This window comes from Anabrus simplex, chromosome 5 (assembly GCF_040414725.1).
Source record: "Anabrus simplex isolate iqAnaSimp1 chromosome 5, ASM4041472v1, whole genome shotgun sequence".
Taxonomy (NCBI): domain Eukaryota; kingdom Metazoa; phylum Arthropoda; class Insecta; order Orthoptera; family Tettigoniidae; genus Anabrus; species Anabrus simplex.
Genome location: NC_090269.1, coordinates 271878991 through 271892566, shown reverse-complemented (window position 1 = coordinate 271892566; position 13576 = coordinate 271878991). Strand labels below are relative to the sequence as shown.

Here is a 13576-nt window from a genome sequence, read left to right as displayed (position 1 = left end):
AATTTCGCTGGCACGGGGGCTGGGTGTGTGCTGTCTTCATCGTCATTTCATCCTCATCACGACGCGCAGGTCGCCTAAGGGATTTAAATCGAAAGACCTGCATGTGGTGAGCCGAACATGTCCTCGGACACTCCCGGCACTGAAAGCCATACGTCATTTCATTTCATACCACCCCCTCCCTCGATTACCCATCATTTTTATAGGCCTGGACATTTTCATCAAATCGCTCTCTTCTTGAAGGTTGCCTCGGTCGGCCTTCCTGTCGTAAATGTCCATTTTTTTTTTTTTTTTAGCCTTAGAGTACAATCGAGCGAAAGTTGATTATAAGAGTCCTGAATCCCAACGTAGTTCGGACGCTAAACAAACTTCTGCTTTCTGCTGACATTCACGCTATGAAATCTAAGTCCTCAACCTTACATGAGGTGATCCGTACTCCCACGTTAGAACATCGAGCGTATGCTCCTTGTGACATCCTGGACGACTGAAATTTAGCATCATTTGAACTAAGTGTGTTATATTAATACACAGTATATTATTACACATACGTTTATATTCACATACAGTACACGAACACAGTGCATTGTAATGATTACATGATTTATCATGTCATTACTGAATTCGTCTCGAGGTTGTGCTCGCAGATGTTGTTAATGATGATGATGATGATGATGGTTATGATGTTTGCTGTTTAAAGGGGCCTAAGAGCTAGGTCATCGGCTCCTAATGGTACGAGGTGTACAAAATGAAAATGAAAACTTCAAAATGTATCCACTGACTAGAATTAAAAATGAATCATGATGAAAAAATAATCGTGGAACAAAAACAATTCACAATGCCTTAATTACTGGAAATAGTTTTATTATCTAAAGTGGTTCAAAATACACTTCACTGGCCCCTCATAATTGTACTAATCACTAGTAAAGGAGAACTATGGTGTTCCTCCTATAGTGGTACTAATCACAGTTAATATGGACCCATGGTACGTATGGTATACACAATGACATTACTCGCAGATAACACAAACCCATGGCGTTACGCACATAAGAGTACGATTGACAAGCAACGCAGACCAATGTTGTTCCGCACATATTGGAAATAATCACGGTCGCGAGTATTCCCGTGGTGTTCTTCACTTAGTGAAACTATTAAAGGTCACGTATACTCATGGAGATGCTCACATGATGGTACTAATCATAGGCATTGTAGACTCATGGTGTTCTTCATATAATGGTATTACTCCCACAGTAATCCTGCCCTGTTGATACGATTCGCATTCCATGGGTAGTAGTGATATTATTCTAAAAGAGTGCACGACCAGGCACATGTAGTAGTACTAATCGTAAGTAATGTCGATCCATGGTGTTCATCGCGTAATGGTGTTACAAGTCGCAAGTAATGTCGATCCTTGGTGTTCCCCACGTAATGGTACTAATCACAAGTAGTCTCATGGTTCTAATGCCATCATCTCTTGGTCGCTCCTTTTAGTCGCGTCTTACGACAGACAGGGGATGTCGTGAGTTTATTCTTCGTCTGCATTCCCTACCCACAGGGGGTTGAGAGAGAGAGAGAGAAAGAAATAGGAGAAAAAGAAAGGATCCGACACTTCGAAAAATGAAGTACCGAATAAAGGAAGACAAAGGCCACGAAAGGCGTGATCATGAAAGACTCCCTAGGCCTCGAATGCTCCAATTCCGTGGGGTCGTAAAAGAACAAAAGTTGACCAACGGAGGTCAGACAGAATAGATGAAAGTGAGGAGTCTGGCACAAGTAAGTGGAAGCAAGGCCAAGAATCACTCGCAATCCTCACACTCCCAAGTTGAGAGCGTCTTGGCCCTTTTTCAGTCACTTCTTATGAAAGGCAGAAGATACCCTGGGTGTATTCTTCGTATGCCTCCCCCACCCATACGGGGGTGCCAAAAGTTGACAGTTTTAATGCTCTCGTGTTGGCACCTACACAGGTCACGATTCCGCATAGCTTTTAGCATGTCTTCTATAGCAAAGAGAGTCGTGGATTCATATAAATGTAACTATTATTCGAGTATTTGTATTCACAGATTATGGATACCTCCATCTCTCCCTAAAGTCAATCTCTTTTAATTTAAAGCAAAGTTCCATTTCTTTTTTAAAATAGGATTTAGTTTCGTATCTAACACGAGTTTTCTATTAGGCTCCTAGCTCACTTCACTGGCCTTGTGGGGTACGGCGTTTCTTCCACTTCCTTGTGTATTTTCTTTTACAACACCTGTCTTCCAGCCCAGACGCCTTCGAGTTGTTTAAATAGGCAACGTTAGTCTCGTGTCGGTAGACTTACTGGCACGTATAAAAATATCGAAGGAACAACTTCCCGGCATATTTCAACCTTCCTGTCCGATCTTCTTTCGTCAACTCTTGATCTCTTCCGATCCCATTAGTATTGGGTTTGTGTGTGAAACTTACAGAGTCTTTATGTTTCATGTGATTTGTACCCCTTCCGTTCCCTTCGCCGATATTATCATTCTAAGAACGATCGAAACTCTTTCGCTTCCTCTCCTGATTAATACCTAGACAGGATGGTTAACTCGTACTTTCCCATGATCCCCACCGTTTCACTCCAGTGGTATTTTAAGAGGGTCCAAATCCGGAAGTCACTTGTCGGTGGATGGACGGCTACGTAAAAGAAAAATACATATGCTGAGCTAACTTTTGGGCACCTGGCCGTCCCTGAAAGCCATAAAATCGGTTAATGAGACGTAATAATATATACATATTTTTTGGCATCTACTTTACTTCGCACCGACACTTAGAGATTACGATAGGATTGAACAAGGCAAGGAATACAGAGGAAGTGACCGTGGCCTTAATTAACCCACAGTCCCAGTATTTGCATGGTGTTAAGATGGGAAAGTACGGAAAACAACTCCAAGGCTTCCGACAATGGGGTTCCAACTCGCCATCTCCCGAATACAAGCTCACAGCTACGTGACGACCAACTCGCTCGGTAACAATAAACTCATGCAGAGCAGGATTACTAGATCAATACCTTACAATGCACCGATTTTATGTCAGACTGATCGACAGCGATAACACTAAATATTTTGTAAGGAACTTCAGAAAAGTATTTGTCATACATTCGATCAAGGACGTAGTACGGTACGTTAGTAACCTTAGTAATCTGACGGGTTTGAGGACACCCTACTGGATTATCAGCGTGAGAATGTGAAACGTTCACAGAAAGTGTAATATTTTGTTCGACAAAACGGACACCTATTATAGTTCAACTAACTTCAAGAAGATATTATTGTAACCAAGTCTCCTCGTGTGGATTACTTGCCATTACATTAATTCGGTCGGGAATCGAAACCGGGACTCTATGAATCGAAGGCCAGTAGGCTGATCATTCAGCAAGGGGACGGACAAACTTAACACTGTAGTGTTCGCACGAATGACGACTGCCATCCAGGTATACTGTTTTCATTTTTATAACATTTCACTGGAGAATGTAATGTAATCCTCAGATGTAACGTAATAAATCTCTAAAGTTTAATTGATCAAGATGGGCCATTATTATGACATCTCTTAAGAATGGAAATTACAATAATCACCCAAACGAGCGCTGCCTTTCCAAATTCATGTTTAAATTTTCTAAAATTCATATTTTCTTCCTTAAGTTGCCAGAATGACTGATATGCTGTAACATGGGATATTATTGACACAGTGGGAGAATACTGATCCTTCCGTCTTCTTGGTACATAAAATTGGATTCTGGCTGTGAAATATCCGCAAGATAATGAGTTGAGGTAGACCCAAACTGCTCATGAGATGCAAACCGTTTGATTACATAAACATTTGGTAAGACAGAAAGGTAACAGGCAAGTGTGAATCGTTCAGAGGAGTATTTAATATGTTTGTTAGGTGTGCTGCTACAAGTACAAGACCATTAATCAATTCAGTAGTTTGTTTTTCAAATAGATTTTCCAGGAACACATACAGGGTAGTCGGAAACAACGTAAACCAGATATAGAGGGTTGGACATCCTGATAAATCTTTTTTTTTAAACAACTCGTTATCAATTGCCATTATAATTTTATCAGCTACTGAAGTTAGGCAACCAGATCCCTCGCTTGAGAGCCATGCCTAGAAATCAGCATCAAACACAAACATATTATGGTTTCAGCCGGTGTTACGGTAGCGTACTTGCTATGGCAGGATCACGTCAACTCGGAGTTCTGGGTTCAAATCTCTCCCCTGAAAATTTTGTTTTTCTTCTAATGGTGCTCTCGAGCTGGTCTCAGGTCACTGCAGATATGACAACACCGCCTCACAAAGCCCATTTTAATTCGACCACGACAACGGCGCGAGATGTCTAATTATTTCTTTCAAATTATTTATCAGTACGATCAACTCTCTAAAAGCTGGTTCACGTTTTATTCTGACCACCCTATAGACACAGTCTGTCACCGATATTCAAATGATTCAAGGGAGGACGATTCACATAATGAAGGTGGTTTAAGATGCAAAGATATATAAGTAGCTGCAAATTTCCGGGAAATTCATGAACTGTTTCATGAATATATTAACATAAGGTCAGACATAGGAATTAAAATGAAAAGCATATATCATCCAAGCAAGCACTCACTTTGGAGTTTATGGCGCGAGCACTCGAGTGTTAAGAGACACGTTGCTATTTCAACAACGAGGTGTATTTATTAAGTCCATGAAGTTAGATTATCATATATGTAGATCACAAAATGGTGAATAAAAATAAATTAAATCAGCATGATGCTGAATAAATTTCACATAGATAACTCCGAAGAAAAATTCATAATGTTCTTCTTCTTCTTCTTCTTCTTAATCTGTTTACCCTCCAGGCTCGGTTTTTCCCTCGGACTCAGCGAGGGATTCCACCTATACCGCCTCAAGGGCAGTGTCCTGGAGCTTCAGATTTTGGGTTGGGGGATGTAACTGGGGAGAATGACCAGTACCTCGCCCAGGCGGCCTCACCTGCTCAGCTAAACAGGGGCCTTGGTGGGGAAGGGAAGGTTGGAAGGGACAGGCAAGGAAGAGGGAAGGAAGCGGCCGTGGCCTTAAGTTAGGTACCATCCCGGTATTTGCCTGGAGGAGAAGTGGGAAACCACGAAAAACCACTTCCAGGATGGCTGAGATGGGAATTGAACCCACCTCTTCTCAGTTGACATCCCGAGGCTGAGTGGACTCCGTTCAAGCCCTCGCACCACTTTTTAAATTTCGTGGCAGAGCCGGGAATCGAACCCGGGCCTCCGGGAGTGGCAGCTAATCGCACTAACCACTACACCACAGAGGCGGACTTCATAATGTTCATTAAGTTTAATAATACTAATTTGTACAATTTGTAAATATTATTCTTATCAAGGCTTTATTGCTTTCCTTTAATCATTCAACATTTTATTTATACCAAACTCAGATGACTCCTCTACTTACCTTTGCCTTACTGAAGAGGTATAATGCATGGGGGAGGGGAGATAAGAATAAAGAGAGTAGTTAAAATAAATTAAAATACCTGCCTACAGTAACACTGTGTAATGGCTGTGATCCAGCCATATTTCATTTTTTCTCATAAATATCACAACCAAGATTTCCTACGCTTGAAGAGAACTTCAACAAGGTAACATAGCAACACAAATCATTCATCGCAACAACGCAGTTACTCTCTGTCTGTCGTTGATTTTTCGGTGGTCCAAGCGCATTGGCGCCCATTTCAAGGTTCTTTCGTATAAATTCCTTTGCCTTAATTAAGGACTAAATATTTTAAAATATAATCCAGCGTTACCATGTTAATAGTAAGAAAGGAGTAGTCAAGCTGGGAAGTTGACTACTGACATTATTTCAACCGTGAGCTAACATTCAAAGGAAATCGATTTAGTTGTTACACAGTGGCGGTGGGCTCTCAGGAGCACATGAGCACGTGAACACTCAGTTTTAATACATATTTACGCATTCATGGATAATTTAAAACTTTCCTTTCTTTCGACCTGATTTCAACAATCGATCGAAAGCATTCGACTTATATCGTAGCTCCGTTACACCGACAGTTGTTCGTTTTGACTGACAGTGCAGCGAGCACACTGGATAATGCGCTATTGTGCTGAAGACTATACGCATGCGCAAAGCAGATGACGTCAGGGTTTTCTGCACTGATATTCCCATTAGCGAAGAGCACGGCAAGGTACGTGCCTTGTCGTCTAGAGCCACCCTCAACCCAGTGGCAGTATTACAGTTGACCACAAGGGTCCGCCACCTCCTCTATTACGGTTGGCCACAGCCTCCCAGGAGCTACTATTGCATTACATTACCGGCAGATTTCGCTAGTACCCTAATTCTGAATAGGCATTTTCTAGCTCGTTGTGAACAGGTGTTTGTAATCGCGGGAAGAAGTTTGCTTTACCTTGTGACTGGAAAATCTTTTCAAGTGAAATTAATTTAAGTGTTCTGTTCTGCTTCTGTGTTTGTATGGTTTATGACCATGGTATTCTTTGTGTAAGAGGAAATGAATTCGGTTCAGGTAATTTTAACCAGTGAAATATTAACCTATCAGGATAAGTTAGAATTTAAAAGGCTTGGGCCGAACAGACCAAATTTGATTATCGAAAAATTTACAAAAACTGACAAACGCGAGTATAGGCGTAAGTTTAAGAGAGAAGTGTACGAAACACGCAAGTGGCTCTGTGGATGTAGATCTAGGAACGCGCTTTTTTGTTTGCCCTGTTTATTATTCAACAAAGAAAGAAGTGAATGGAATTCAGCTGGGTGCACAGACCTTGCTCATTTGAGTGCAAAAATAAATAAACATGAAAATTCTCATGCACACAAAAACGCGAGTATTGAATTCCCTACGGTAATATTGTCTATAATTTCCAAGACGAGAATAATTAACATATGACACAGTAGAACTCTGCGGGCCCCGTGGTGTAGGGGTAGCGTGCCTGCCTTTTACCCGGAGGCCTCGGGTTCGATTCCCGGCCAGGTCAGGGATTTTAACCTGGATCTGAGGGCTGGTTAGAGGTCCACTACAATTGAGGAGCTATCTGACGGTGAGATGGTGGTCAAAAAGCCAAGAATAACGGCCGAGAGGATTCGTCGTGCTAACCGCACGACACCTCGTAATCTGCAGACCACCGGGCTAAGCAGCACTCGCTTGGTAGGCCGTGGGGTTTTGTTTGGTTCTACACTAACAGCCAGGTGAAGTTCGTGCTATTTAAAAACCAAGAATAGTGCTCGCATCCTTCAATATTCGCAGTGTAATAAAGTTATTGTGCATTTTACTTAAGTTCTACACTAACAAATTAGTCTCGTATAAAATTTTTCCACGGTTACAGGGGTTCTACCAAATTATTTGTGAAGAAGGAACCGTACAAGGAACTGTTAGGGAAATTATTTTCGTACCTATGTTACTTTTTTGCTGATTTGAGATATGAACAAAAATGTTGTTGTGAACACCCTAAAAATTTTGTCACGAGCCGCCACTGTTGTTACACATAAGTGAGGTAGTGTAAGAACAATGATTTGATGCAGAGAAAGCCAAATATATATGTGAGACAGATGATAACAAACTTACCGTTGAGCACATGCACCAGCACGGTCTTGAGATTGGCGTTGGAAGGGTGGCAGGTGTATTTCCCCGAGTCAGGTGTGTTCGCTCTTTGGATCAGCAGGTAACTGGTAGTGACGTCACCCTTCTCCGTGATGACACTTACACCACCTCTTGGAGAGTCATAGTTGATCTCCTGCAAAGATACGAAAACTTTAATCATACCTGTATGTGATACCATATGAAGATCTAAGATTACATTAGTGCATCATGACGTTCACTCCGCATATAGGTTAACATAGAACATGTGCAGATAACATGGCACGTTGATAACTTAGCAAGTGTTTCTCGAAATGTTATCAATATCAAGACCAGAATACGCGAAATAAGCGATACAATGTTCTCTCCCCTTATCAATTCAAATTGCGAAAACTCAGATTTAGCACTGGAAGGGCATATTCATTTCAGAGAACTTTAGTGATAGATGTTGCACTTATGTTTAACCCCAATATCAACATTGAATTAGAATACCTTGGGATGTATTATCAAAAAAAATCGTAGTCCCTTCCAGATCATACCGCGGGCTAAAAGCATTATCGGTAGAGCACGTCCCGCCAGAGATGTGTCTGGTTGAAGGAGTTCGGATGGTACTCATAACACCTTAGTAGGCTATGTATGAAGTCTTCCATTCCGTGGAAAGAATTGTAGATGAAGAACTACTGGAAAATACATTGGAAAGGAAAGAAAGAAAGAAAGAAAGAAAGAAAGAAAGAAAGAAAGAAAGAAAGAAAGAAAGAAAGAAAGAAAGAAAGAAATAAGGGAACGGCATGTTCCGTTCCTGTATGAACATCATCAGATTTTATTAAATCACATTTGCTACGCATGTAATAATATGCAATTATATACACACAATAAAAGTAATTTAATAGATTTGGATGTTGGTGTTGACGAACGAAACGTGGTATTCTATTATTAAATGCTTTCTTTTCCATGTGTTTTATACTAATCGTTAAAACTTGTATTATTTATGACGGACTGGGGAATTTAAGGGTTAAGTTAACATAGTGGAAACTAAAAATGAAATGGCTTTCACATAATCGTAATAGTATATAGTAAGAGTCCATTAAATAAGGAAGATAAAAGAGTGCACCCTGCTTACAGTTGAGCAAATTACAGCAATAGAAGTTGTCCAATGACCACGATGTTTCTTATTTTTTAAGTGAAACATCGAATGTATCTTACGCACTGGAGTTCCTTTGTTTCACCTTCACCGAAAGACTTGCTGTTGTCGTTTCATGTAAAAGGATAGAAGTATCGTTGGCATATAATTTGTGAAATTAATGTGCCTGTATATGTAACTTGATGAGACAGGAATTGCGTACGGTGTGACCTATTTATGTATGGCAGGCATCACCTTGGAATTACATGGAGCTGAATATTACAGGAAAACAAGGCACTCGTAGGTCGGATAAGGTGAGAGCAGAATTCTTACTGACTTGTGTGCTTTGTTGTGCACCAGGGTGAGGCAATTATTGGCGATCGAATAATAATAATAATAATAATAATAATAATAATAATAATAATAATAATAATAATAATAATAATAATAATAATAATAATAATAATAATAATAATAATAATAATCGAATTTTCCTCTGACTTACGCCAAACAGCATGAAGTTCCAGACCGTAGTTCCAGAAATACTGAAGAACAGATTCCCAAAACGGGGAGATAAGCAGTTGTTTAGCGACATCATTTGTGCATATTTATTTTATTGCCATTAAAATGAACTGCAATGTGATAGCAGTCGGAAGCGTTCCCGGTAGAAGCCAAGAAAACCGTTGCCGTCACTGGAACGAGATAGAAACCCTCCCTCATGTTCTTGGTTTCTGCTCGAAAGGGGAACTATTGAGAAATAAGAGGCACCATAGGGTCAGGAGTAGTATTGCAGAACTTCTCAAAAAATCTGGCAGATTTGAAGTCTTTGAAGAAGTGCACTGTATCTCTAGTGATGGATCTAGTAAACGTGCAGACATTGTCGCGATTGACAGGAAGAGAAACATCGGTGTTGTTATTGATCCAACAATAAGGTTTGAGAATAACAGTTCACAGGACAAAGAAGTTGATTCTGAAAAGGAGAGACACTACGAACCCTGCTTTAAGTACTTTGAAGAAGAGTATCACATACCTGCAGGTTGCTGGGAAGTGATTGGGTTACTCTTCGGTGCGCGAGGATCTGTCACAAAATTTTCAATGAATTTCTTCCTTCGTTTTGGTATTCCCATTTCGTATCTAAAAGATATTTGTTTACATGTTTTACGAGATTCTTTGGCAATGGTAAGTCATCATTTGTACGGTATGTGTAAAGAAAAATAAAGTTTTCCTTATCGGGGATAGCTGTAGGGCTACAACAGGGGAAATTCAAAATTAAAATATATATATATACTCATTTTATCCTAAGATAAATAGTGCGAAAATATATAATAATTTGATGCTGTTACCGTACGGTACCCCTTGTTCTAGGGCAGCTACCCTTGCGGATTCTCTCTCTCTCTCTCTCTCTCTTGTAATTAATTCTGTTGTAAATATTTGTGGATATTTGTACCTATAGTTTCATGATCAAGAAGGTGACTCCTTGCTTAGGCTGAGTCAACCCATTATGTTACTGGCACAAGCCGAACCTTCCTAAAATAATAATAATAATAATAATAATAATAATAATAATAATAATAATAATAATAATAATCATAATCAGTAATAACAACAGCTATTGGTTTCATAAATTCTAAAATGATGCCATCTAAGCAGCCTGCATACAAATTTCGACAACAAAATTTGCTACCATCCAACAACCAAGCGGAATTTTACAGGATAATTCCCAATGCTGAGTTAGTCCTGTGAGGTAACATAAAGTACAAGAGCAGGGATCTTTAATAGGCCGGCGATTATGGTTTTCCGGATCTTAGGATTATGTTATTGTTACGGCCCTATTTGTCCTTTTTCATACGTTCAAAACCTTCCTTCATCAAAGAGTTTGCATCATTCTCCTTTCATTTGTTATCGAAATTACGCTGGCATGATCATTTCTTCATTTTCTTTCGTTTTCACACAAGAAACATCATCAGTATACCATACTGACTTCGATAAAGTGTACTCACCCTCATATTCTGTAGATTCAGCAATAATATTTCCTATCCGAGCTGATACTCGCTCCGTTGTGAAGCCCTGTCTTCATCCAAGTCGATCTCCACTTCTACCGTTCAATTCTTTCACCATAGATGGTACTAAAAATAATCCGGTGTTCACCCTGATACGTTAAATTATGCGTTGGTGAAGTTATAATTCACTTATTTGTATTTGTGTACCAACTTTCATGTACAAAAGTAAAACCACTATAGTAACAAAGGCAAATGAAGAAATGTACAGCCAAGGGGTCCCTTCCCCAATCAATCTCATTCACTTGAACAGGGTCCTACAGACGTTTCGTCCCTATCATCACACTCTCCCCGTATGTATGGCCAACCCTTGTTCCATTCCTGCACGTGGTCGGGTATGAAGCTTCTTAGCGAGTTTTTACGACCGGATGCCCTTCCTGACATCAACCTCATCAGAGGAGTTAATGGGATGAAAAGAGTGATATGATTTATGATGTAAGAAGTCAGAGGATGAACACCAATGCCGGCACACAGCCTACGCCTGTCGAATATAACCACGGGCTTTATGCTTAAGGCTTTATGTCTCCATCCGACAGACCAATCACCATCAACAGCGTCATATGCCCTAACTCCATATGAGCACTTCGGATAAATTTGGAATTTAATCCAGGCTTTTTTCACGCAATCTAGTGATTAGAAATTGTATACTACCAACTCTCCTACCCTCACGACGAACATTCTGATGGTGAAAATTTTTTCAACCAACGGGACTCGAACCGGCTAATCACGGTGTCAGACCATATAGACTTCACACCTTAATGATCATAGCTACCAGGCGGGCTTTCTGGGCTTTCTCATCACTCTCTCCCTAACATCCTGGCCAGAGAGATGTTTCTCTATTGGGTGGCCCACGCCTCTCCCTCAGGGTTGGGATGAATGCATTAGAAAAACAAAAAAATTAGTGTACCATGTTCCAGATCTTCACAGTATCCCTAATAACATTTTTGGTTTACGACTCAAGACCTAATTGTACACCTTTTTTCAGGGAAACCGAATAGCCGACGATACGATAGGAAAGAGGTACAACTGGGAAGAAAGCGATCATGGTCTTAATGAAGGTACGACCCCAGCATTTGCCTCGTATGAAAATTTGAAACCTCGGAGAACCGTATTCATTGTGGGGCTCGAACGCACAATGTTCTGAATATTTTATGTTCTGGTAAATCTAGACACACTTAAGTATCTAGTGATACCTCGAGACTGAACTGGTGTAGAGCCCGCCACTCAAGGCTCAGCAAACTAGCTACTTAGGCCTCCTAAATTAATAGGTTTCGAATCAAGGATATCTGTTGTACCACAGCGGTGTCTGTGATTTCCAGTATCTTTATTACCTTCTCGAGAATTGTCCAATTATAATAATCTTTTATATATGGCCTGTTTTGATTTCGATCCAACTCTTAGCTAAGCGTCCAATAGACCGAGTTTCTAGGCTGGTAACATATGAACCGCTTGGTAACTCTCTCTCTACTGTAAATATTAAGTTTTTGTGACTATCCACTTCTTTATGTATTTTCCTATATTTATTAAAAGTTGTTTCATTTTCATTTCTCTCATCAAGTCTTCGAATTTTTACAATCTCACCTTGTATACCCTCAGGCATACTTCATAAATCTTATCTCCGAAACAGCGATCCTAATTCCTTCTCATTTTCCAATTGTTTATGTTTCACTCCCATACGAAAGGACTGGTCGAGCTGATACTTTGTAAATAAGGATGGCTTCGCTTCTGCAATAACAACGATAATAGTAATAATAAGAAGAAGAATAATAAGAATAAGATGAAATGAAATTGCGTATGGCTTTTAGTGCTGGGAGAGCCCGAGGACATGTTCGGCTCGCCAGGTGCAGGTCTTCTTCTTTGACTCCCGTAGGCGACCTGCGCGTCATGATGAGGATGAAATTATGATGAAGACGACACATACACCCAGCCCCTCTGCCAGCGAAATTATCCAATGATGGATAAAATTCCCGACCCTGCCGGGAATCGAACCCGGGACTCCTGTGACCGAAGGCCATCACGCTAACCATTTAGCCATGGAGACGGACAAAATAATAATAATAATAATAATAATAATAATAATAATAATAATAATAATAATAATAATAATAATAATGGGTAAAGAAAACAAGGTCATCTCCGTACAGGCCATGAAGGCCCTTGGAGGGATGGAAAGTAAAGGCTTCCAGTACCCGTAACCTCAGCACTGGTGGAATAGAGTGGTTAGCTCTTTGCCCGTTACTTTGCACCCGGTAATTAACCTGGTACTCATTTTTGGTGTAGGCTGAGTGAACCTCTAGACCACATGCACCTCCGGAAGCGGAAATAATAATTGGTAATCATATCAATTATTTGAAACAGTGGATCATGCAGTGGCACCACTACTTCACAGGCACGAACACTTGGAAATACACCACTGTCTATGGGAAAGAGTAGTCCGAAGCAAAATGCTCGTTATGCAAACGAAGGCAGCGTGATGACTGTTGACTGCACCTCAGTTTGGAAACTCCACAAAGAGTGCTCATAGTAGATCAAATTAAATTTATAAGATCTTTATGGGTTTTCTTCTTGTTGTGAAAGAAGGGAATCTTATTTCTATTTATACTGATTCTTGTAGGAAAGGAAATATAACATTTCCAGCCTGGCAGCCTTTATCTGATGAAATTCTCATTTCGTAAGTAACATCACAACCATATTTTGATGTTCTTCTTGTTATTACTGGGTGGAACGGCATATTATCTCTCTTTTGTCATTGAAGAATAAAACGAACCTATACATCTCATTTTAAGAAGGAAAATTGTAACCTCGGGGAAGTGCAGT

General features: G+C 40.1%; 1 protein-coding gene across 1 annotated transcript in view; it reads right to left on the bottom strand.

Annotated features, from left to right (window-relative positions):
• Positions 1-13576, bottom strand: part of LOC136874490 (zwei Ig domain protein zig-8) — a 659619-nt gene that overhangs the window by 352796 nt on the left and 293247 nt on the right. Inside the window, exon 5 of the mRNA XM_067148121.2 lies at positions 7571-7739. Within this exon, the coding sequence (XP_067004222.2) occupies positions 7571-7739 (169 nt within the window). The remainder of the gene's footprint in view (positions 1-7570; positions 7740-13576) is intronic.